We start from the raw sequence: 25,352 nt of genomic DNA, 5'->3' as shown, positions 1-25,352 counted from the left end.
AAGCCTGCCGAGGCTCCGCCCACCGCTGCCGGCCCCGCTGCCGCGCGGCGCTTCCGGCCCTAGCTCCAACTCCTTCCGACTCCGGTTCCTGCGGCGCGGCGGCGGCGGTGAGAGGCTGAGGGTTGGTTGTGGTGGGGCCTCGGCAAGGGACCAGGGTACGAGTCTCTCACTAGGCTGCTCTCGCGGAGGTGGCTGAGGCGCTGAGCTGCTGAGCTGAGGCCCGGTGCCTGCAGGACTAGGCGTTCTTCTCAGCCCTGCTGACAGGCTGCTGAGGCCGGGCCTGGTGCGGAGAGCCAAGGAGGGAATGGCTCCCAGTCTCTTTAAGCTTTCTCTTTTATCCTTTATCTTCGCTGAGAGACGCTCAGTAGACCTGTCTGGCTCCTATCTTCCTGGTAGCTCCCTTGTGCTCGATGTGTGTTGCTTATCTGCCGCGTGTTTGCCTCTCCCCGGCCTGGTCACTGGTTGCTGGCGGTTAGTCCTGTTTGACACTCACTCCTCCAGCCCTTTGGCTCACACAGCTGAGTCAAGGATGGCAAAAGTAACCCCGAGCATTGTTGCCTGAAGCATTTCATCCTATGGATGTGTCTCTGTAGCCCTAAACTTTTCTTTTGATGTGTTGCAGCATCAAAGCCAGTGTCATTTAGTCTTGCAAAATGCATAGATGGAGAGTTCAACAGGTGCTGCTTGTGCTTAGTAGGTGTGGGAGAGTAAACCCACTGGTCCTCATCACTTTTAATATTGGTTCGAGTCTTCTAATGTTTAGCTGGCTGTATTGCCCATGACACTTGTAAGAGTGATATAGAAAGTTCTTCCTGATTAAAACAAATAAGGTAATGAGGTATAATTACTTGCAGGAAAGAACTAGTTCCAAAATGATTACACTTGCTGTAGGTCAGGCAGCTCTCTGGTATGCATTTTATGCTTTGGAAAGCTTACTACCTTTCTTGAGTTTCATCATCTTAGCTAATAGTGAGATGCACAGAAGCAAGTGACTTCCTGAACAGAAGTTATAAGCCTCTCCCTGTTTGAGTTAACTCTAGACATATACAGACCTGGTTAACAGGTGTCCAGCAAAACCAAGTGCTGGAGTGTGAGTTAAATTCATAATAATGTCCACAGCTACATGTCTGTGTTGTCTATGTAACAACTGGTACAATTCAGAGGAATTGTGTGGGCTTTGTGGGATAAGGTCACCTCCTCATACTCTGATGTCTGGTTTTATTGGCATCCTGAGGTGACTTTCCCTGATAATGGGGTCATGTTCATATCCCTCCTTATACCACGAAACAGAGCTGAGATAGTGCAATGTAAGGTGCTTTGAGCTGCTTCTATCTCCCCTGTTTTTCCAACAAAACAACCTAATTAAGCTGCTAGTCAGAAATAATGAAAATGTTGGCATTGATCAAAAACTTGTTGTCTTTTTGGTTGCACTAACATGTCTGCTTACTTGTTGGCAGGCACTGGATGACCATAACTAAACGATGTCTGTGCCACGAGGAGCTGTCCATGCAAAATGGATAGTAGGGAAAGTGATAGGAACCAAAATGCAGAAAACTGCCAAAGTGAGAGTGACAAGGCTGGTGCTAGATCCTTACTTACTGAAGGTAAAGGCTGGTAAACAAATTTGTGTTGCATGGTTGTGGTTTTTTTTGTACTGTGTGGAGGAATGTTTCATTGATTTGCCTCCTCTTAAGATTTTTTGATAGCTCTTAATGCAAATTCCTGCTTAAGAATTTGGTTGTGGGCTGGCTGCAAAGTGATGTGTTGTGAGGACACTTCCTTACAAATTAGCTGCTACATGTATTTCTTTGAAGTGCTTTGTTAATGTACTTCATTTGATGTCAGTTGAGAAGGTAAGTTTTTGTTGTTTCACGCTTAGGTTTAGATTTTCCTACTGATTTGGAATGTGCTTTGTTTTGGAAGCTTGACATTATGTTAGTCACTTTTACTGTAAAATCTGTAGCAGTTTTCCTGTGTGCATAATTGCAAGCCTGCCTGGTGTTTGTACTGTGATGTGCTGTACAGTCTTCGCTTTTATCACTTCTAATTGTGCATTCCAAGCAAGTAAGTGAAAATTAGCATTTCCTTCAATTTTAGATGGTAGAATAGAATAGAATTAACCAGGTTGGAAGAGACCTTTGCGATCATAGAGTCCAACCTATTATCCAACACCATCTAATCAACTAAAACATGGCACCAAGCACCCCATTAAGTCTCTCCCTAAACACCTCCAGTGATGGTGACTCCCTGGGCAGCACATTCCAATGGCCAATCTCTCTTTCTCTGAAGAACTTCTTCCTAACATCCAGCCTAAACTTCCCCTGATGCAGCTTGAGACTGTGTCCTCTTGTTCTGGTGCTGGTTGCCTGGGAGAAGAGACCAACCCCCACGTGGCTACAACCTCCCTTCAGGCAGTTGTAGAGAGCAATAAGGTCCCCCCTGAGCCTTCTCTTCTCCAGGCTAAGCAACCCCAGCTCCCTCAGCCTCTCCTCACAGGGCTGTGTGACCTAACCAGTGCTGAGTACAGGGGCAGAATGGTCTCCCTGCTCCTGCTGGCCACACTGTTCCCGATACAGGCCAGGATGCCACTGGCCCTCTTGGCCACCTGGGCACACTGCTGGCTCATGTACAGCCTACTATCAACCAGGACCCTCAGGTCCCTTTCTGCCTGGCCGCTCTCCAGCCACTCTGACCCCAGCCTGTAGCACTGCGTGGGGTTGCATGGTACACGTACCACGACAGCAGTGCTAACTTGCCTTTAATGAACAGAAGATTAAAGGTAGACTCAGGATTAGATAATAGGTCTTAGGGACCCCAGTCTCTGCATTATCCCATAGAAGAACCTGATAATATAATTCCTAAAAGAAAGATTCTGAATTCATAAGTTCCAGTAAGAATTAATGTTTAATTTTTATACAAAAGAACTTGAGTTAAAAAAAAACCCTCTGAGATGACAAACTTCCAATTACTGATTTCTTTGAGGTGATGAACTTCAGATGTATTAGGGATGAATAATAACTAACATCAGTTATGAAGTGTGGACTGCACAGGAAAGTTGTTGAGCTTGGAAGAGCTTTTCTCTGTAAATGTTGCTGTGAGATGTCTTAAGGAGAGGAAAAGGTAACTAGAGAGCAGAGAGGCTGGAAAGTGGTGGAAAGTGGTGATGCTAGGAAAGGGAAGCTATGTGAAGAGCTTGTTATTTTTACCTGTAGCTATCTGTATCACTATGGACAGCTCTTTGTGCTTGGCTTATTTTTTTTCCTTTTTGCTGTTCTGTGGGCTTGGTTGGCAACAACATCCTGACACCAGAGAGCTTGTCAGGGAAGGGTAGTGCTGTGCTTTCTTGGAAAAACAGAGTGCACAGTTCTGTGCACTTCATGATCCAAACTGAATCCCATTAGAAAAATACTACTTTTACCTTTCCTTAGTGAAATTAAGCTTGGTTTATGTTAACTTTGTATTTACCAATTGCTTAATCTTGCAATCTAATGCCAAGGTTTCCTTTTTTTTTCCTCCTACAGTTCTTTAACAAACGAAAAACCTATTTTGCCCATGACCCGTTGCAGCAGTGTGTTGTTGGAGACATTGTTCTTCTGAAAGCTTTGCCTGAGAGAAGGAGCAAACATGTGAAACATGAACTGGCTGAAATTGTTTTCAAGGTTGGAAATGTGATAGATCCAATAACAGGAAAGCCCTGTGCTGGAACCAGATTCCTTGAAAATCTGTCAGATTCAGAAAACCTGACAGAGGCAGATACCACCTATCTGAGTGAAAAACTGCAGGAACTTAAAGTTTGTTCAACAGACAAATAGTGGGGGGGAAAACATTTAAACAGAGGGCTTCTCAGCTTGTCTGTCAGGGATGGTTTGGGCCCTGCTGTTGTATGTTAAATATTGCAGTGAAATCTGTAGACAAGTAGTAAACATAGTTGCTGATGAGAACAGATTGAGAGGCACCTCAAATCTTTTCATGAAAGAGAAAATGTGAGTTTAGTGTTAACACTTCATTTTGTTGCATGTAGTTCTGCTCCGAGCTTTGACAAATTTCAGCAGCCAGCTGCTTGCTTCAAATGGTTCTTTGTGTTGAGAAAGACAAGGATACAACTGCATATAACATTTAAGTTTGGTGGGAGGATCATTACCTTGATGGTTCTGTATTCAGACAGTCTTCTGTGGCTTGTAGGATTACTTCAGCTAATGCTATTAAACCTTTTGAGAGGAAGTGTAGAATTTTAAAACCAGTTTATCTGCATGTGTCCTTATTTCCTGTTACAGTCACTCATACTACATTGCAGTACCTTCTATCTCCTAAAATGTGTAATAAAAACACAGCCTTTCTAATGGTAGTAAGGTGAGAATAAAAACTTTGGGTAGCTCAGCATGATTATCTTTGTAACCTGTCCAAAGAAGTATTTGTTTCTGGTAGAGATGGACTTTTTTGAACTGCCATCAGGAGATAGAAGCTGATGAGAATACTAAGCCAAAGTGGTAGATGGTTAGATTTAGTCCCATCACAAAGCTAATTAAAACATCACATTTTTGGAGAGAGACAGGTGCAGATTTTCTGCATACTTCAATATGAAACTAGAAGGCCATTGCCGTTAATGATTAAAGATGACTTTTTCCTGCTACAGCTCTGGGGATCTGGTGTTGTGTCTTCAGGACATAAAACAGACTAAGTGTGCAGCTGTAGCAGCAGCCTGGTGTTGCTGACTTTTTATTCAGATCTAAAGGCACTTCTGCCTCAAACTCCAGCATTTTTGGGGACAGCATCCCCTGTATGGAGGAGAGGGTGCTATATTAAAGCTACAAGAAATCCTTTTTGAAGTGGCTATTTACATCGTTGGTCTTCAAGATCAGAAGCTAAATAAGGTGTGTCTGAACAGAGTTCCTCTGACCTAAATTATCTTTTAAGAAACTGAGCCAGCTTGCACTAGTATCAGTTCTGTTCTCTTCCATTCTCAGTGGCATAAATCATTTGCCCTTTATCTTCCTTCACCTGCACAAAATCATTTTCAGCTGCCTGCATACTGTTAACAAAGTCCAATTGAACTCAGCAAATTTTTGGCCAGGAAGAATGAGAAAGTTTAATTTTCTTTTGTGCTTCAAACCAGAAAACACAGCTCTTTCAATGCTGGTCCTCCAGTACTATCCTGTCGAATCAGTAAGCTTGGATGTCAAAGACACCTTGATTCAAATGTCTGTGTAAGTTAATAACGTGAGCATGGTCTCTGACTTTGAGGAAGTGCCTTAAACATATGGCTGTAGGTTGTTCTTGCTAGTAGATTTGCTGAAGTGGTTTAGGTTTATGTAAATCACTTAGTAACTGCAGCTGGCTGATTAAGTTCCCATCAACATGAAAGGAAACCTGGGCTCTGACTCCAGCTCTAGTGAATGCAAAATGTGAAACTTACCTGCTGCAGAGATTGAGAGAAATCAGACCCAGGCTAGAATGTGGTCATGGGCTGTAGGAAGTACCTTTTATCAGAAAGGGCATTGAAGGAGCTTGACCCTCAATACATGGGATGTGAGTGTTTTGTTTAGAAGAAAGATTTCCTTCTTGCTGAGCGAGTTGCATCTATATCTAATTGTAGAATGAAACCCTTCTCTGTATTTTCTTTTTTTTTTTTTTGAGAGGCTGTGAAAATGTTGTAGGGTGTTGTGTTGTTTTTTTTTCCCTAAAATTGATTCATCACAGGTTTTTCAGTTTACAAGAAAACTCTGGGGGTGTTGCTCAAGAACTCAAGCTACTGTCAGACCAAGATGGGATTAAATGTACACAGCCTGAGTGTAGCTGGATTGTAGAGGAATAATGGCACTGATTTTGAAGTGGCACCACAAGCACTGTACTTTGCTGATGTTAAAACCCATCATGTGTGCTGGCCTCTCACAAAATGACAATGGAAACTGCCCAGGGAAATGACAGAAACTTTTATGTAAGTCATATACAGAAAGACAAGCTTTGCACATTGTATTTGCTAGTTGCTTTCAGAAGGGGCCTTTTAACTATTACCCTTATTGTAAGTTTGTTCTTGAATTATTTTGAGATCTGGTCCTAACACACACCACCAGTTTAGCTCAATGCAATACTGGTGCCACTGGAACAGAGCGAAGAAAACATCTCAGCTCCCTATGGGTGAAACATTCGTTTGAGAAATAAGAAACACGTTTTCGTACGTGATTTAAAAAAACAAACAAAAAAAAAATTAAAAATGCCTGGGCGCTTTCTTCAGCGTTTTTCTCAGTGAAAACTAAACCTGGGCCTGCGCTGACCCCAAGGCCGAGCGCCACTGGGGGCCCTGGGGTCCAGCCCCGGGTCGCCCGCGCATGCGCGCCGCTGCCTTCCCCTCTGCGGTGCGCCCCTGGTGCCCGGCGGCGGCGCTACAGCGGTCAGCCCAGCCCCGGCCCAGGAGGGAGGCGGCCGGAGCAAGATGGCGGCGCGAGTGCTGCTGCGGGGGAGCCTGGCGGGAGCCAGCGCCGTGCCGCGTCTCCCGCCCGGCAGCGGCCTGGCCCTCAGGTGAGCCCTGAGGGGGTGAGGCGGGCGGGAGAGGGCCGCCTGGGGAGGCTGGAGACAAAGCCGACGCTGCCCGCGCCTCCCCTCGACCCCGCGGCGTAGGTTTCCCCCCCCCCCCTTCCCCTCCTCTTTTCTGACTGGAAATGGCGCCCCGCTCGCCGGAGCAGGTGACGGGCCGGGCCCGCTGCCCTCCCGTGGGGCGGGGTGTGCGACCTGCTCGGGCTGTCCTTCAAGGTCATGGACGCTAAGGCCAGTCCCTTCTCCACCTTCCTCCAAGTTCGCCCCTGGGAGGGAGCGGTGGCCCCGCCGGTGACCCACCGCCTCGCACCCCTGCCCTGCCCCGCCGGGGACGGGGTGCCCGCCACCACCTGCCGCCTGTCCCCCGGGCTCAGGCTGCAGGGACACTCCATCTCTGCAGGCATCAGGGTGCACAGGCACCCCACTGTCACGTATCGCGGAGTGTCGGGCTGCACACCCACCCTGCACACCTTGCGCCTGGTGTTGAGGGGTATGGATGCTCTGCTCCCAGATAGCTCTCCAGGATCAGAGTATACAGCTCCGATGCATCCCAACTCCACCAGGCAGCAGGGTGCACGGCCACCTAGCATCTCATGTCCTCTCTCCTGGGGTGCATGGCTGCACGCACAGCACCCCTTGGTGTCAGGATGCACAACCACTCCATGTTTATAGCGCAAGGCTGTGTCCCTGCCTGACATCCGTGCCTCCCCCGGTGTCAGGGTGCATGGCTGCACACACCAGCATCTTCCCACCTTCATGGTGCACACCTGGACCTCAGCATGTGTGTGCACTCCTTGGGTGTCAGGGCACACGAATCCATACTTCCCTTAGGAGCTGGGCTGTTTGTGCATGCAAGCCCTGGGTGTCAGGACAGAGACACATCCATCGAGTTTTGGGGTGCAGACATTTGCATGCCCACATCTGATGTGTGAAAGGTCAGACATGGATACACACACACAGATGTACACACATGCCTAGGATGCTGGAGACAAGCTGCCAAGCTGCAATGGGTCTGTGCACATCTTAACTCCCTTTCTTTGAAACAGGGAAAGCTGCTGCTTCAAGCCTCAGAATGACCAGCACCTCCTGTGCAAGCAGCTTTTTGAAACAGGAATGGGGCAAGTTGTACAGAGGAGATGTTAGGAGATTTTCTGTGCATGTTTGGGTATTTTCTTTTAGTTTCAAATAAACTTTTGACACCTGTATAGATCACAGATCTAAACCTGTCTATAACAGCCAAGTTGTTTTTCTTTCTCTTCCAGGCAGACACGAGTTTCTTCAAAATCTAAATATTTGACATGGTATCTCCCACTAGTTTATGTTCTGTGCTAAAGCAGAAGCTGAGTGGGATAGAAATCTTTTCACCATTTGTAATCTAAGCAAGCTACTCTGTGTTAGCCTTTTGTGTTCATACAAAACCAAGAAAGCCAAGCCCATAGGTAACATTTGCAGCATAAGAATTTGTTGGCAGAGTCAAGCAGTGCCTTAAGAAAGTGCATGAAAACTGATTAATCCCAGAGAACAAAATAAAAAAGTGAAGTGTGAAGGCACTTGCATACAGTGGGAGTCATTCTCTGTGTATATTCACATTTTCATCAGTGGTACTTGGGGTTTGGATCAATTTGAATCCAGCAAGGCCAGGCTGAATGAGGCCTGGAGTGACCTGGTCTGGTGGAAGGTGTCCCTGCCCGTGGCAGGAGGGTTGAAACTAGATGGTATTTTAAGTTCCCTTCCAACCCAAACCACTCTATGAATCTATGAACAGCTACAGTAATAATGTTAAGAAGTTAAAAGCAGATCTTTTGGTGGTGGATTAGTTTTGCAATAATTTGTGGTCGGTGCCCACAACTGGCAGGCCAAAGACATGAATTTGCTCCCCTAGTTCCGAGCTTATCTTGGGTGCATAGTGCCCACCCAAGTGAACCAGTTCAGGACTGCCTGATTTGTGGATGCCTAGAAGGACACCAGTCTCTGAGGATATAGATTAGAAACAAGGCCCCAGCAGCTCAAACTGGGTGCACTGGCTATCTGTTTTATCAAACTTGGGCTGTTACCATGTTTTATCGTGTGCTGAGTGTGTATTTAGTCATGATTTATTAGTCACACTTCATGGGGAGCTTTACCACTGTAGGGTAGAAGATTTTGCAGAAATGTAAAGCATGACTCACTCTATTGTATTGAAAATTCCATGTACCTCCAGTTTTAGGAGCAGTTTAACATTCAAGTCATGAGATTCCCCTTATAGCAGAGGAATTGGCTTTTTGGTGTTATCCCTGTAACTCCAGCTTACTTTTGCTGCTGATAAAGCTGGTTCACCAAAAAAACCCCAGCAACATAATTCTTGGTCTTTTTAATCTTCCAAGTTTGCTGCAAACAATAATCTTCGTAGAAAAGAGTTATTAATTTGCTAACTCCATTAATAAAGGGGAAGAAACAGCAATAGTTTACAGGTCTGAGTTGCAAAAATGGGCACTGCAGGACTGGGATTGGATTCTGTGTGCCAGAGCCCTGTTTGCTGTCCAGTGAGCATTAGTGCTTATTTTGAGGGAGCTTTTAAAAACCACTTGGATTTATTAGGTCATCTGGAACAGTTTGTGTTCCTGTGGCACCTGATGTAGCTGTGACAACCTGTGCCTCACCTCCAGCCAAGATCAGAGATCTCTCTACTCCAGGCAGCCGCCTGCCTTCTATTCTAGCAGCAGCCTTGTGATGGAAAATGGCCTTTGAAATGCTTGTCCTCAGGAATAGCTGCTTAGCTTGCAGCACAGAACATATTTGTGCATTTGCCTAGGGCCAGAGGAGGCCTCCTTTTCAGTACCTGCACCATAAGGTATTTTTACCAATTACCAAACTGCTTCTTAACTTTGAAGAAGCAGTTCTGGTCATTTCTCTGCTATGAAACATTCTTCTGCTTCCACAGGGTGAACCAATTCATGATGTTATTTTCAGACACTAGGGCTAGAAGGTTGGTTGTTGAAAACCACTGCTGGTGTGAACTACTTTTGTGTAATGCAGGCAGGCGTGGTCTTGAAGAGATTTTTTTTCCCAAAGGCAGTTGAGATTTTCTTTCCTTTCCCTGTTTCTTTCTTTTCTTGCACTCTTTCTTTTCTTACTGTTTTCCTTTCTTTTTCCTTTTTTCTTTCCCCCCCTTCTTTCCTTTCCCCCTTTTTTCTTTTTTCCCTTTCCTTTTTCCCCTTTCCCCTTTCCCTTTTCCTTTTTCCCTTTTCCTTTTTCCCTTTTCCTTTTCTCCTTTTCCTTTTCTCCTTTTCCTTTTCTCCTTTTCCTTTTCTCCTTTTCCTTTTCTCTTTTTCCTTTTCTCCTTTTCCTTTTCTCCTTTTCCTATCCTTTTCCCTTTTCCTTTTCCTTTCTTTCCTTCCTTTCCTTCCTTCCTTTCTTTCCTTCCTTTCCTTTCCTTTCCTTGTTTTCTTTCCTCCCTTTCTTTCCTTCCTTTCCTTCCTTTCCTTCCTTTCTTTCCTTTTCTTCTTTTTTTATGCTTTCTTTCCATTCTGTCTTCTTTAATTTTATGTATTTATTCCTTAAATGACTGTCACAGACTTTTGATATCTGGAAGAGACAGCTTTGTGGCTGAAGATAGAGAGCTATCTTGTGGATAGTGATATAGTAGTAATACAGTCAGTAATTCAGGGTGAAAAGTTGAGTTCTGAGAGAGCAAAAGGTTTACAGTGCTGCTGTAGTGCCACATTTTTAGTATAGCAGAGAAATATTTTAGTATTTCAGCAGAAACCCCATGTCAAAAAGAGACAAATTGAAGGAAGTGGGTTTTGTGAGAAAGAAGAGAAAAATGTCTGAGTTTGGGGCCCCCTGTCATACCTTGGAGAGAATCAGTTAAATACCTCTTGTCCTTCTGCACAGGTTTTGGTGACGGAGGGGTCTTCTGTCAGCTGGAAAAGAGAAGAATAACTCCTTTAGCACATCATTTTCATGAAAGTTTTAGTGTTCTGAGTAGTCTGAGGTGTAGAGGGAAGTGCTGTTATTTTGTAAGTGTACATGCAGAAGCTGCATAAAGATCAGATGTAAAAAAGTGAAATTCTTCTGTTTCAGAGAAAGGGAAATGCTGAATGTTGTACAAAACCGTGGCTCTGCACTCCTCCTATAGTATGGTTGCCAGAATGGGGAATTGAGTATTTGCAGGCTGTTTGTTTCCTGCCACTCATCATTTTTCCCAAATTAGACTTCCAATGTATTTGTTTTTTCTCCTGAAAGATGCTTTTTTTAGGGCTATATTTGAGCAACAGAGCAACATATGGCAGTGACTTTCCCGTTCACTTCTGTGCACATTTCTCCTTACGCACACTTCTTGCTCTTTTTCGCTCTTCTCTGTGCACGTCAGGACAGACCCAGCTTTCTTGAGCTGACACTTGGTTAAAAAGGAGGTGAATAGGCAGCAAAGCAGCCATCCTCCCATTCCCAGAGTGGAATAGTGCATGGTTAACCGTTGAGCTGTGTGTCTGAAATCTTGGTGGGGAAAGGGCTGCCTTTACCCTGCGGTGAAGTGGCTCAGTGGGAAGCTGTAGCGAGAGGTGTGTATGTGACTGTGTGTCATGATGCTGTCTGCTTTAAACTTGGTTGTGCCTGTCTTCCCTGTGTCGTGAGCGTTTTCATGGCCTGCTCAGTGACAGTATAATGTACTTGTTAATGTGTAGGGGGCTGGTATCTTCAGCTAGCAGACCTCGTGAAGACAGTTGGTTAAAATCACTCTTTGTTCGCAAAGTCGATCCGAGGAAAGATGCTCACTCCAACCTTCTAGCCAAAAGAGAGACCAGCAGTCTGTATAAACTACAGAGTGAGTGCTATTTTTATATTTAACCTTACCATTTCTTTACTCTCTTCCTGCATTTCTCACCTAATGTTGTTGTTTCAGTTCACAATGTAAAACCAGAATTTCTAGATGCCTACAACAAGCTTTGGTAAGTGTGCCTGTTAACTGTTTCCACGTTTTAGGCATGTTGGTTGGATCACAGACTATTCTGTCCTGAAAATTGGCAAACATCATCATTAGCTGGGGGGTGGGGGTGGAAAAATCCTGCTTTTACTTTCAAGGTGTGATGTCAAATAGATCACATATTATTCCTGGAGAGAGAAGGCAAGAGATACTTTCCTCAGTTCCCCCTGTATCTTCCTTCTTGGAGATGTCATTTTCCTCAGCTGCAATTTAGGATGATGCCTTTTATGAAAACACTGGGGATGTTTGTTGGAATAACTCTCACCCTTCCCATAGTTGTCTTACAATTGCTGCTCCATGTGTGTAGATCCTGGCACACCAGCCCTTCACACTCCAGCTGCTGTGTAGGGATGTGTTGAGTGTTTATTGTCTGCATACAGGGAGGAAAGGGAGAGAACACTGGTAAGTTAAAAAAACCCAAAAAGGTAGATTTAAAACCCCAGGGATTGGCTTCCTCTCAACTCATCTATGTCCTTCTACAAAAGTAGATCTACTCCTAAAGAGCTGGGCAAATCCATGGATAGGATCTTGGCAGTGGGGTGATATCCTCCAAAGGGAGCAGGACTGTTAAGGGATTTCCAAAAGGTTAGTGTTTGATAAAATGTATGAATTAATAGCATTTAAAATTTACTACTTCAAAGATGAAATTGCAGAGATGTTAGTCCTGTTGTGCCCACACCATCACTCCTCTGTGAACTGCCTTTTCCAGAGCTGTGTGTTTAAATTTGGAAGTGCAGTGAGCCTCATGTCTCAACACAGCAGTGCTTTCTCACTGACAGTGATCACCTTGTCACTTAAATGAAGCATACTTAGCATAATAATACCCAGTTTTTATAGTGTGATGTATTGATGAGAACACCAGCTGGGCTGGAGGGTGGGAAAGTTCACAGCTCCTAGTTCACGTCCTCAACTCTGTTACTAGCTGGCTGCCCAGTCATGGGTAGGGCAGCTGACTTATCTGTGACTTTGTGTTCAACTTTGAAATGGGCCTAGATAGCCCAAAAGTTTCCTTGCTGTACAAACACAGAAATGTACATTCAGTCATGAGGTATTTTTAGCTTTGTTGTTTAAAAAAATCAATACACAGAGAAGCACAATTAGCATTCAAAAAGCTTTCTGTTTAAAAGCTTCATATAAACATGTCCAGCTACCCAAGACAGGGAACCACTTCTCCACATTATCTCCTGAGCTTCCTGAATGTTGAGTGAAAGCAGAGGCTTTCATTTTCAAGAGAAAGAAACTGCTGACAGCCATCAGATGAAGGATTTGTGGTTAGATTTATCCTTTCCAAACCAAAGCAAGTTTGAGTCTTCCAGGGAAGGAGAAAAGAGTTAGAGTAATTAAAAAACCCCAAACCCTAAGTCTCTGAATTTCCCTTCTTCTTCTCCCTGAATTAAAGATGAAAAGATTAATTTCTTACTCTGTATCAAATCAGAATAAGGATTAGTCAGCATTAATTCCTTGTTCTGTATCAAATCAGAATGAGGGTTAGTCAGCATGTGGAAAGAAAGGACTAATTAATGAAGACAATTAAAAGAACACTTCTTGAATTGCTGTGGATAGGGACACCCCTTCTGAAGAATTAGGAGCAGTTGGGTTTAGAAAGGAGAAAGCTGGTGTTCATAAGGTATTCTGTGTGGGGGTTTTCCTCTCATTTGCAACATTTTAGGGTTATTGTATTGATTTAACCTTCCCATTTAAAGATGCCTTTCTAGGATCTCATTGTGCTTTGCAGAAATGAACTGATGGTGAAACCTCCTTGCAAACACCCTTGGAGAGTCATGGTATTATTTACACTGTGCAGTGAGAACTCTGGAGGCACAAATGGGTGATGAGTTTTGCCCAAGGTCACCTGGAGAGTCAGTGGCAGAATCAAGAGGAAAACTCACACTGAATGATTTTTCAGCCCAAGATCAGCCTGCTACTTAATATTTGATACTGTGCAAAGACTCACTGAGCCAAACTAAGAGAAGGTTTTCAGGAAGAAGAAAATAAACTGAAATGCAAAGTTCAACCAGACTAATTGACTGACAGTGCCTCAACCAAGCTGACAGGCAGTAAAACTGAATTCCCTGGTGGTAATGTAGGCCACTTGAATAAAAGTATAACAAACGTGGTAGAAATACTGGAAACAGTCAAACAAATTATGTGTCAGAGGTATGTTTAAGGCACTTCCACTGTGTGCTTTCATGGGGAAGTTGCCTCAAACTAAACCCGCTTTCTGAGATGGTGGAAAGCAATCAGGCTTCACACTCTGCAGTGCAACCATCATTTGGTCTCTCAAAATACTTGGGTTTATTCATTCAGCCCACAGAATTAATAGCACTGTCATTGGTACAGAAGGCTGTCCTTGCCTGGTTTTGTTTCTACCTCCCTTGATTAAGAAATGCTTTTGCTAAAGCAGATCACCCCTGTAGTTGGGCTGCACTTTCTGTAAGTGAGATTTCCTAGTATTTATTTTCCTTATCTGTTGGATAACCTTTTGGGTGCTAGATGTGATTTATTGCATCAAAACAAATTCTCCCATGCTGTGTGCCTGTCAGAGAGCCTAAGAAATGGTAACACTTACCTGAATTTTTCACAGTCTTGTAGCCATCTTTTCCCCTGTGTAGCAGATCTTTGTGTTTCAGCTTTTCTCTTCTGGAAAGTAGAGCTTGTGAAATTTTTTTTGGGGGTACCATAAATGCTAAACGTGTGGTGATTTGTTATACATATCAACTGTAGCCTCCCTGAAGGCAATGCAACATAGTGTCTGTATTCCTTGTTTTCAAGTCAAGAGGTGCTGCCAAAGATTCATGAAGAAAAACACTACCCATGTGCACTGGTGGGGACTTGGAACACGTGGTACGGAGAGCAAGATCAGGCTGGTAGGAGATAGAAGTACAACAGAATGTAAAACCATACAAGTGAAACGTGTGCTTGGCAGGTTTCTTCTCTTTAAATCATCTCTGTTGACAGTAAAACCTTGAGCAATGTATCCAGTGAGGGTGTGTGTGCATCAGTTATCAATCCCTGCATTAACATGTACAGTGCTTGCTTTTTTGTCTTGGTGTTTGGCAGTAAAGCATTTAACTCCTGAAATTTGTCCTATTGGTAATGCACTTGGATGTTTTCTAGCTGGTGGATGAGCAGTGGGGGGAAATGCTTGTAAAATGTGGTCCTGTAATATTTTGTGGACACAGGTCCCAGTGTAAAGGTTTACAACAGCAGAGTTTGCCTTGTGCTGGCCAGTGTAAAAGCTTAGGAGGAAAAGATTTCTGTTTGTGTTCATCCTGCTTAACTCTGCAGGTTGAAAATATACTGGGACTAGACATCAGTGGAGAGCTGCTACAGAGGGAAGTACAAAAAGTAGTGTAGACAGAAAAGCTTAAAAGCTTCCTGGGTTCTGGGAAGTTGGAGGAAAGGGAAGCCACACATACAGAGTGGGGTCAAAAAAACCTAAGTCAAAATGAATGTCAGTGCTTCCTTATTAAAGAATATGCTCATGTACTCATGAATTTTTCCTGCATTCACAACATACTGGCATATCAACACTGAGCAGATGTGAAGAAATAGCAGTAGATAAACCAAACAACACCTGAGAATCAATCCTGAAAGTCAAAAGGGAAATTGGGGAATGAAGACAACTGAGCAGAGATTTTCTTAGCCAAGGCTCTTTGGTCGCCTGTGTAAGACATTAACACAGACTGTCTCTGTAATTGTATCCATAGCCTGCCTCAAAGATTTTACTGCCACAGTTCTAGCAGTGTAATAAAGCAGATTATGGGGTTTGGACTTGTTCAATACCTGTGCCCATTAATATTAAGTGGAGATATTGAATTTGCCCTGAGGATGAGGCAGCAGAAGCAGGCACACTAGCTGAATTTGCTCTTGCAGTGAAGTGCCTTACAGTAGGCTTATTTTTCTCTCTTGGAAAAGGCACAGGGCTGCTCTAGAGGAGAGAAAATAACCCTTGTGACTCTTTGAGGTGAAATATCCTTGCCTTGAGATACTAAGTGCTTGCAAATAAATCTTGTTAGGATTTATTAAAGGGATTTGTTATGATTTCTTAACGAGAGACTGCTTTGGAAAAACTCAAACCTGTTCTGAAGTTGTTGGTTTTTTTTATGGGGGAAATCCTAGCAATTACAATAACTCCAGCATGTTTAGATTATCTTCTGCTTTATTTAATGCAATGCTTACCTCAGAAATAACATTTGCATCATTTTCATGTGCTGCAGAAAGTGTGCTGCTCTTTGTGCTTGAGTAATTTGCTGACCTGAAAAAAAAGTCTACCCCTGTGTTGCCCTTAGATGAAATACAAACCACATTGTTGGAATTAAGTCATCCTCTTAAATTGAATCTCGGTCTCGGCTATAAAGCCATCACATTTTACTAGCACAGCAACAAAAAAGTCCTTTCAGAAATGTCCCTGGTACCTTTGGAGCTGGCTGCAAAATTTCCCAAGAGAGCCCTTGTCAAGAAGCAGATGATTCCATTATCCTTAAAAAGTTCCAATGTGCAGCAGTGCATTCTTTAGGGAAAATCTCTTTTTGAACCTGATTTCTTTTTCTTGTATAATTCTGTAGTATGAAGAGCATTGTTTTACTGTGCTAGTCCATAAGATTTAACACTGCTCTGTGACATCCCTTAAAACAGGCTTCCTTTTTTTTTCTGTTGCAGTTCATCTGTGGAGATATGAGGGAGGTTACCCAGCTCTCAATGAGGTCATGAATAAACTCCGTCAAAATAAGGTAAAGTGGATTGGTTTGGTTAGAATTGGTTCTTTTCACTCAGGAAAGGACAAAAAGTAGTCAGTGCAAAAACCCTGCACATTTGGATACCCACCTTGACTTAAATATTTCATCCCTGCCTGTATAAACTCTTTGGAAAAGGATTTCTTCTCCTCTTCAGAAATATCAAAGTTTAATATCTGAGTATTTTATGGAACATTTGCACTTAACATGGCACTTGCTTTTTAACACTCCAGGGAGATCTGTAGGGATTGGTGGGACTCTGGAATAGGCTGCCCAGAGAGGTTGTGGATGCCTTCTCCCTTGGGGTGTTCAAGGCCAGGCTGGATGAGGCCTTGAGCAGCCAAGTGTAGTTGAGAGGTGTCCCTGCCCATGGCAGGAAGGTCAGAGCAGATGATCTCTAAGGTCCCTTCCAGCCTAAAGCCATTCTATTATTCTACAGCTTAAAGGATTCCAGTGTCCCAAAACCAAAAATGAGAGTGGTGAGGCTCTGGAAGATGTTACCCAGAAAAGTTGTAGAGACTCCAATCCTGGAAGTGTTCAAACCCAGGCTGGATTTGGCCTTGAGCAACCTGGTTTAGTAGGAGGCGTCCCTCTTTGTGGCAGGGAGGTGGGAACTAGATGGTATTTAAGGTCTCTTCCAACCCAAACCATTCTGTGATTCTATGATTCTGTGAAAGCAGCACTAAAAAAACTCTCTCTAAGCCCCTGGATGTTACACTGCTGTATGTTGGTGCAACCTAATCCCCAGTTTGACAGTGACCATGTTGCTGTTTTAGGAGTTCACAGAGTTCCGCAAGGAAAGAGGTAACATGCTTCTGTCCCGCAAGAACCAGTTGCTGTTGGAGTTTAGCTTCTGGAATGAACCTGTTCCCAGAGAGGGGCCTAATATTTATGAACTGAGATCCTATCAACTTAGAGTGAGTTTAAATTTTCCTTTTTCTTTCTGTTTTTTTTTTTGGGGGTTCAGCTCTACGCTGTCGTAAAATGTTCAAAGAGTCTTTGTGCAGCGTCGATGGAAAACAGACCTCAGCTTTAAAATCTGGTTCTTATCAAAGCTGATGTCTGAGGCACTGTTGCTCTCACAAAGTGTGGGGTCCAAAATGAAGGCAGGCTCCAACAAGATGCTAACATCTGCAGGGTTGAAAGCTTTGTGTTTTCGTTTGAGGGCAGCTTCAGGCAAGTGACTTAAGAGGCAAGACAGTAAGTAAACAGAGCCATTACAGAGGGTTCTAATAGGCTTATCACTTGAAGGAAGTGATTTGGTTAATACTTAGTGTTCTCCATGCAGAAAGTGTGGTGAAAATTGGCCAAGTGTTCTAACTTCTTGAAACTCCACTTTTAACAGTCTGTTTTCTTTTTGTAGCCTGGAACAATGATTGAGTGGGGAAATTACTGGTAAGTGTTTCTTTAGCACTTGCCTTCTATTTGAGAGGTGTGTGTTTAAAAATCACCGAGTGGAGGTGGCAGAACGGTACCAAAGCATTTCAGTCACCCAGCTGATGGCCTGCTTTGGTGCTTATGCAACTTGCAAGATAGCTCTTTGACCTTTAATTTAGGCTTTGAGGACAGAAAATGGAATTCTGTGTGCAGACAACATTGTGGGCTCTGTGGTTTGGCTTTCCTTCACATAACCCTTTTAGTTGGCTGTAACAGAGCAGAAACCATTTATTTTCAGCAGCAAGCACTGCTTAGTGCAGGGTGGTGATTAACTCCTCCAGACCATGTTGATCTTTTACAACTGTCACAAGACCACTAAGAGCTGGCTAACTTCTAGTTTAAATAAGCAATTCTTGGCTCTTTTAATCTTTAAAAGTCAAGTTGCTCCTTAAGAAGCTATTGAGCAGCACATTTAAAAGGTTAAAAGCATGTGAGACAGTCTCCTGTGGAGTATATACTTCTGGTTCTGTCTTATTTAAAACCAGTTTAAGTTCCTTTTAATATACATTCACTGTCCTTGAAGTTGTGCTGGATGACAATTAAACAATTTGGAGTGGTTTTAGTCATTTTGACAAAGATGAGGGCTTGGGTTTTCAGATGTGCTGTTGCCATTGATGGCTTTTATTTAATGACAGCCATCTAAATAAAGTGAATTTAGAGTATTTATAGAACAGGCACAGTCAAACCAATCTGGTTCAGTAGATGCAGCAGATTTCTAGGTAGGAGAAATACTGATTTTATTTACACAACAAATGATGGAATGCTACACAGGACAGCTGCACAGCAAAGCTGTATGTAAATAAAAGAAGTTGGATTCCCCTACCACAAAATGTGTAGTGAATGAGCGTGGCAAAGACAATAGAACTGCAGCTCAAGGGTTTACTTTTAGAACAACCTGCTGTGAAAACATCCTGCCACTTTACACTGCTCCAGCAGTTGTCTTTATGCTGAATCTGATGCTGAAGAATGATTCATGCACAGTCCAGGAAAACTGTGAGCCTCTCCTTTTAACTCATTCTAACTCATCTCTAGGTATGTTTTAATTATTTGGAGCTGGAAAGCAGTGTCTTGCAGATTTTCTTGCTGATTTAAATTGCTGAGGTGTACTGCACATGCTGTTTACCAGTTTGGCTTCCTTTCAGATCTTTCCATGATCTATTTCCTTAGCCAGACCTGCTGTGGTTCATGGCTGCTTTGCTCTTTCGCAGGGCTCGTGCAATTCGCTTCCGACAGGATAACAACGAGGCGGTTGGAGGATTTTTCTCCCAAATTGGACAGCTGTATATGGTTCATCACCTTTGGGGTAAATCTGTGTTCTCTGCTTTTTTTTTTTTCCTCTCACTCAAACAGCCCCTATCTGATTGTTGACTTTGTTCAGGAGGCCTTTTTTTTTTCCCCCCAAAAGGCAGAGGAATGTTTTAAAAGGGCTTTCTAGTTTGACATCAACAGTGATGATTTTCCTAATGACTGTGTAGGTTCTTCAAACAAGCAAGCAGAACACTTCATGTGTTGTTCTCTTTCCATCAACAGTTTCTCTTGGCCCTTTCTTATTAGGGACTGCTTGTTTGCTTGCAATATCATAAGCATGCCAAGCCACATCCTGCTATCTCTTTTCTCCATCCCCATTCATGCTCAAGGCAGGTTTTACAGTTTAGTTTCAAGCAGCACATGCACCACACCTACAAAAAGGAAAGTCATGCATTTATTTACATTACTACAGTGAAGTGGTTTGGCTTCCTCTCTGTGTTAGCCTCCACAGATGCTTAGCTGCTTTGCATGTTAGGGTTGTTACAACTTGACAATTGCAACTGTCTAATACTCAGTTTAGAGAACATGCAGTTTTATCTTCACATCTCAACAATTCAGAATACTCTATTCCATCATTAGAAATCTGACACCACTCAGGCATTGCTGTTCTCTGTTGCATTATCTGTCTTACCTGTGTCTAAGACATTCTCTCTCTTCCCCAGTTCCTTCTTTTTGCATTGGTTTGGGAGCTTTTCTTTTTTGTGGAGAAGACCTTCGGATTTTTTTCTTTCCCAGTGTTGGCAGCCTCCTGATTGTGCACTAGAAGTGCATTCATGTGGAGAAGAAGTTCCTTCTAAGCTTTCTGTTTGTTGTTTTCTCTCACCAGCTTACAAAGATCTCCAGACCAGAGAAGATATAAGGAATGCTGCCTGGCATAAACCTGGCTGGGATGAGCTAGTCTATTACACAGGTAACCTATTAACTTCATTGGAATGCTGGTGGCAAACATTTGTGCAGGTCATCATTTTTGTTCTTGAGTGTATTTCACATGATAGAAAGTTCTGTATCTATGCTGTGTCTGTCTGTGTGTCCATTTTTCTGCTGGCAGGGAAAGGAGGGACATTTCCCTGAGCTGTAAAGTGAATTTTGCAGTTGATTATTCAAACTAGGAAAAGTTGCCTAGTTGGTAAATAATTGCTACTTCAAATAGTAGAGTTTGATGCAAGCACCTCTCCTGTTGGACAACAGTTTTGTGTAAAGGTGTTGGGGAAGATCTGTACTTTTACATAAAGGTTTAAGTTTGCATGCAGAAATTTAGGGAGTCAGTAGTGGCATTTATCTGTATATTAAGTGATTCCCTCTAACAGCTCATGAAGTACAGGAGCCTTGTTAAATGTGTTCCTCTGAAAAGGGAATTTAGACTTTGGAACTGGAAGCCAGGAGATCTTTGACATCAGGGATAGCTTTCAGAGCAAAACTCAGCAAAGTGTGCTAAGCACATCAGATTTTGGCTTCCATAGGGTACATTTCAAAGGGAGTATACCAGAAAAATATCAAACAGCTTCCATTGTGGTGAAAAGGCAGAGAACTGTTTGCCTTCAAAAGAGCAGGCAGATTACATTAAAAATGACTTGGGTCTCAAAACTGCTCTGCTTCAGTTACAGAATGCTGGTGGTTACTGACAACTTGGCATGCACTGGCTAGGAGAGTAATTTGAAGACAATGATAACCTGTTCAAACTGAGTGTGCAGACCTGCTAATGAGCTCTCTTAGTGAAATTAAACCCTTGTCTCCATTTTTTTTCAGTGCCCCTTATTCAGGAAATGGAGTCCAGAATCATGATACCATTGAAGATTTCTCCACTTCAGTAAAGTCACTGATTTACTTGTGCCTACATAGATAAAGTGACAAGTATTTGTCTTAAATTAATTTATGGTATACATTGTATATCATAGTCTGAAATATAAAAGTACTGTATTGAGCTTATAAAAAGAGACCTCTTTTCTTCAGAACCTAAAGACCTTTTGCTCTTAGGATTGTACCAGGAAAAAAAGCAACCCAAGAAATACAGAGCTGTGATGAAAAGGTTGGTTAACTGAAAACAAGTACAAAAGAGAGCCATGAATTCTTCTGTCAAGACAGCTCCTTGGGTGAGGTATGGCAGACAGCATTTAATTCTTCTGTTCCACAGGCAGTGCTGAGAGTTCAGCAGCAGAATGGGTGGTAGAGTTGCTGAGGCCTTTCTGTGGCGTTATACTGGCTGAAAATGTTAGAGCCCTGAAGCCCTCAGGCAGTTTGGGAGTACATCTAGCTGTTCTAGCAGGCCTGAAATCAGTAAGCAGCTCTTAATTGGGAAATGGGCAGTCATTTATTGAGGCTCATAGTGTTTGTCAGGTGGTAGCTTATGGACAGAGTGGGGGTCTTCTGTTTGCAGGGACTCTGAAGGCTGTGCTGAAGCTAATGGCACACGTGTGTGGGTATTTACAGCTGGAATGAATCCTGTCAGCTATAACCTGTGCTGTTCAAAGAGATACTGACAAGATGTGGTTGTGTCTGAGCATTCTGCAGGGGATCAAGTTCAGTGAAACACCTTTATCTCTGCAAATAACTTGGAGGTCTGGGAAAAGGGGTTTAATTTAATAAGCAATTGTGACTTCAGACATATGCTTGGTCGGGTGTTTCACTTACTGTACAGTAGGTACTTCTGAGTTGATGTGTGAAACTGGAGCATGTTGAGTCAATAGGATTGGCATAAAGTGGTGTACCCATTATGTCCAGTTCTATTTTGGTTTCACTTTTTAGACTAGGCTATTTCAACACTTTTGGTGTCTGCAATGATGTGAACATCCTGTTAAGTGCAAATAATATTCTCTCTTTCAAGTGGCTACAGTGTAACATACAGAATGTACAAACCAGTTCCTGAATGTCCACTTTGTACATTTCAATGAGTTTTCAGGAAGAACATACCAGTCAATAAAATCCTTTTAATTTTCACATTTTCCTGGTACCTCCTCTGTATTGCACCACTTGTGTTTTCTCTCAGCTTGCAGTGCTTACTATGAATAATGTGAATAATTTCACAGACTATTTCAGCTTAGCCAACATCACTCTTCTGTGTCAGGGCCAGCATTTCCCAGCTTTCTGCTCTTCTGCTCCAAAATGAGTTCACAATATCTCCATTGCATCTCATTTTGCTAAGTGTTCTAGAGGCCATAAGTGCTGTGGTGATAAATATCAACTATGTTTTCAGTTCAGTTTTCCTCCACACATCATGCTTAGTTGTTCAGGTCTGATTTCTCCTCTTCTTCCCATGTGGGTTTCTCCCTCTTGCCTTTGCTTGAGTTTCATCTTCAACAAAGTCAATATTTCATCTGATTCTTGTCTGTGAATTTCCCTCCTGTGGCTAAGTGCTTACAAAATTTTACTCAGTAAAATTCTGTACTCTGTTAGCTTCATGTTCTCAGCTTACTCAGTGCACCAAGTACCTTCAGCTGTTCCTTCTTGTAACTCAGTCATGAGCAGTCCTGTCATCTGGGGCTGTCTTTATTCCCAGACTTTTGGGACTACTGTTGAGCTGAAAAAGGGATGACAGTATCAGCTTCCAGTCCTTGTTATTTCTCCCAGTATCCTCCCATGTTTGTTGTTCCTAAAGAATTATGCTTGTAACTTACCCCCTATAACCAGCAAGTTGAGTCAGGGACTAAAGGCAGAAATAATTTTTGGAGGTGGGAGGATTTAGTGGGTTCTGATGCAATCTGTGTTCCTTACTCCCAGCCAGGAGCCCTGAGAACTAAATTCAGTCAGCCAGAGCTCTTGGTTAAGGCCCATGAAGTTTTGCATGAATAAAAAAAATCTTTACACTGGACATTCTGGAGGGTGGCCACAGAGCACAAGACTCTTCTTCTCTCTTTAGAGGTCTTAAGAGATCTGAATTCCCACTAGTGGTGCTATCATGTATTACAAATGTACCTCCTGTTGTTCTGAGCTTCAGACCTGAGCTCTGGCTGTCCTCAGGGAGAGATTAGCTCCTGTTAATAGTTACAGATAACGATGTAAACTCAACAAACATAGCACAGGACATCAGCAATGCCAGGCTTCTCTTGCTTCCCTTGGCCTGAGCCTTTTCTGAAGTTGGGTTGCCCTTGCTGTGAATGCTGTTGTGATTTCCCTCTTGATTTCATGGACAAGTCTGCCTTCTTCCTTTGACTAGGAGTTCTTCAGCATTGTTGAGAGCAGAACTTGTAGAGTTGCCAGTGTTTGGAAGTGTCTCTGGTTATTGATTCTTCCACTGCTACGAGGACACAGTGAAACTCAGGTTTACTTGTCCTGATTTCTTCCTGCAAACTGTTCTTCTAAGGCCTCCCCTTATGCAAACTGCACTTAAACTGCCTCACTTAGTAATTGCATTAAAATGAAAGGCTGTATACGAAGCAGTGAGCCTCCCAGCGCTCTTGGTGAGGACACCCACCTGAAGATCAGATACACAAAATCTATGTTACTCTCCAGACTTTGCTCTGCTGTGGTGGGCTATGTTCAGGTCAGTGGGTAGCTTGGTTGTAACACTGCAACTTCCCTCACACTGCTTTTTTCCCCTCCTGCTCTTTCCCAGTGTTTTACAGGCAAAAGCTCTCAGCCACCTATAAAGCTAAGTAATCCTTCTGGTAACTCCTGGACTAGAGGTCAGGCTTGATATTTGCCCAGTGGAAGGGGAGGGGTGGTATTTTTTCAAACCAGTCAGACCTAAAGAGCTCTTGTGAAATCAGTGGCACAGTGCCATGTTTCCATAGCACTCACACTGGCAGAAGACACTGCTGTGAATGTTAACATCTCTGTGGCTCAGAGCCTCCTGCATGTCTCCTGACTGTGGCATTAGTGAAATTACATATATGGGCAGCAAAGCTTCTCACAGGGTTTGTTGAGTCAGGGCCTGTAGCTGTGGCTGATTAGCTGGAGGTTAGATTATTTAGTTAGGTTTGTTTTAGTGGCCTTTTAATTCAAATCAAACTGCAGCAAACACACACTTCTGCTTCATAACTAGAACTGGAGAGGAACACAGAGCAGAAGGAGTTCATGCTTGTTCTACTCAGGCAGTCTTGACTAAACAAAAGCATGATTGTACATGAGCTGCCCTTGGAGCTGGCTGAGATTTTTCTCAGGAAGAATTTAAAAGAGATCATCTTTAGTAGTCCCAGAAGAGTTCTGGTGAGCAACCTGCCAACTATTGTCTGCCTTGGCTTTTGTGAAGTTGTTTAAACTCTGTATTTAAATTCAGTAGAGGAGGCTCCAGGAAGACCTTACAGCAGCCTTCCAGTATTTAAAGAGGGGCTACAAAAAAGGTGAGGACAGTCTTTTTAGTGGGGTTTGTTGGGGCAGAAGAAGGGATGACAGTTTTAAACTAAGAGGGGTGATGTTTCCCTGGAGGTGCTTAAAAAATGCATAGATGGGGTGCTGGGGGATATGCTTCAGCACCAGACTTGGTGGAGTTAGATAATGGTTGGACTTGATCTTGAAGGTATTTTCCAATCAAACCAGTTCTGTGATTCTGTATGTCTGCCCTGAGAAGTTTGTGTCTGGATTTGTTTTCTTTTAACCCTAAGTTTCTAGCATTGAAATGCTGTGGTAACATTAAGCACTTACTGCATTAAGTGTGCCAAAACATGAGATGGCAGCACTGAGAGCTGAGATTTATCACTCCCTGGGGCTTCAACTCTTTCTTCCTTACATCCATCCTGATGGTGTCATAGAATGGACAGAATCAGGATTTGTTTGAATTGTTGGTGATGCTTAAACAAATTGACAGGAACAGCCTGCTCTAATTTTATTAGATGAAGGAAAGGTAGTGGAAGTTGTGGAAACCAGTGATGGTCTTGTGCCTGGAAGGCAGGCACATCACTTGTGTGAACTATGTGGTGGGATGCAGGAGAATTGGAACACTCAGCCTCTGTCCTGGGGTAACTGCTCTCACAAGCCCCTCTCCCCACACAGAGACAAGAGGGAAAGTAACACCAAAAAAACCCAGCAACCTCTGGGTTGAGATAAAGAGTTGAGATAAAGAGTTTTACTGGCAATGATACAGTGACCTCAGCCTGTTTGCAGAAAAGCACAGCAAAATGCAGAAGCAGCAGCAGCAACCAGCAATAAAACAGTTCCACTCACCCAAGCATGCTGAAGCCAGCCCAGCAGAAAAGACCAACACCCCAAAAACCTGAAAACCAGAAGCAGCAACCAGAACAGGAACACAGAATCACAGAATGTTAGGAGTTGGAAGGGGCCTTGAAAGATGATCCAGTCCAACCCCAGTGCCAGAGCAGGATCACTTAGGTCGCACGGGAACGCCAGGTAAGTTTGGAATGACTCCACAGCCTCTCTGGGCAGCTTGCGCCAGGGCTTTGTCACCCTCACAGTGGGAAATTTTTTCCTTATGTTCACATGGAACC

At 43.3% G+C, this 25,352-nt stretch overlaps 2 protein-coding genes across 3 annotated transcripts; both read left to right on the top strand.

Annotated features, from left to right (window-relative positions):
• Positions 1–7: 7 nt before the first annotated feature.
• MRPS17 (mitochondrial ribosomal protein S17) lies at positions 8–4,763 on the top strand. Of its 2 annotated transcripts, none has more exons than XM_009903283.2 (3): positions 8–107; positions 1,458–1,604; positions 3,522–4,763. In XM_009903283.2, exons 2-3 carry the CDS (start codon positions 1,482–1,484, stop codon positions 3,810–3,812), a joined length of 414 nt encoding a protein of 137 aa, XP_009901585.2. In that variant the 5' UTR covers positions 8–107; positions 1,458–1,481; the 3' UTR covers positions 3,813–4,763. The 2 variants fall into 2 exon arrangements, with proteins under 2 accessions (XP_009901585.2, XP_054022903.1); XM_054166928.1 differs by having other exon boundaries at positions 41–155.
• A 1,642-nt stretch (positions 4,764–6,405) lies between these two features.
• Positions 6,406–21,905, top strand: NIPSNAP2 (nipsnap homolog 2). The gene is made up of 10 exons (XM_054166190.1): positions 6,406–6,516; positions 11,196–11,335; positions 11,414–11,459; positions 14,267–14,361; positions 16,157–16,227; positions 17,007–17,147; positions 17,594–17,625; positions 18,876–18,970; positions 19,802–19,885; positions 20,722–21,905. Exons 1-10 carry the CDS (start codon positions 6,431–6,433, stop codon positions 20,784–20,786), a joined length of 855 nt encoding a protein of 284 aa, XP_054022165.1. The 5' UTR covers positions 6,406–6,430; the 3' UTR covers positions 20,787–21,905.
• The last annotated feature ends 3,447 nt before the right edge of the window (positions 21,906–25,352 follow it).

The sequence above is a fragment of the Dryobates pubescens genome, chromosome 13 (assembly GCF_014839835.1).
Source record: "Dryobates pubescens isolate bDryPub1 chromosome 13, bDryPub1.pri, whole genome shotgun sequence".
In the NCBI taxonomy this organism is placed as follows: domain Eukaryota; kingdom Metazoa; phylum Chordata; class Aves; order Piciformes; family Picidae; genus Dryobates; species Dryobates pubescens.
This window is presented reverse-complemented; position numbering and strand designations above follow the sequence as displayed.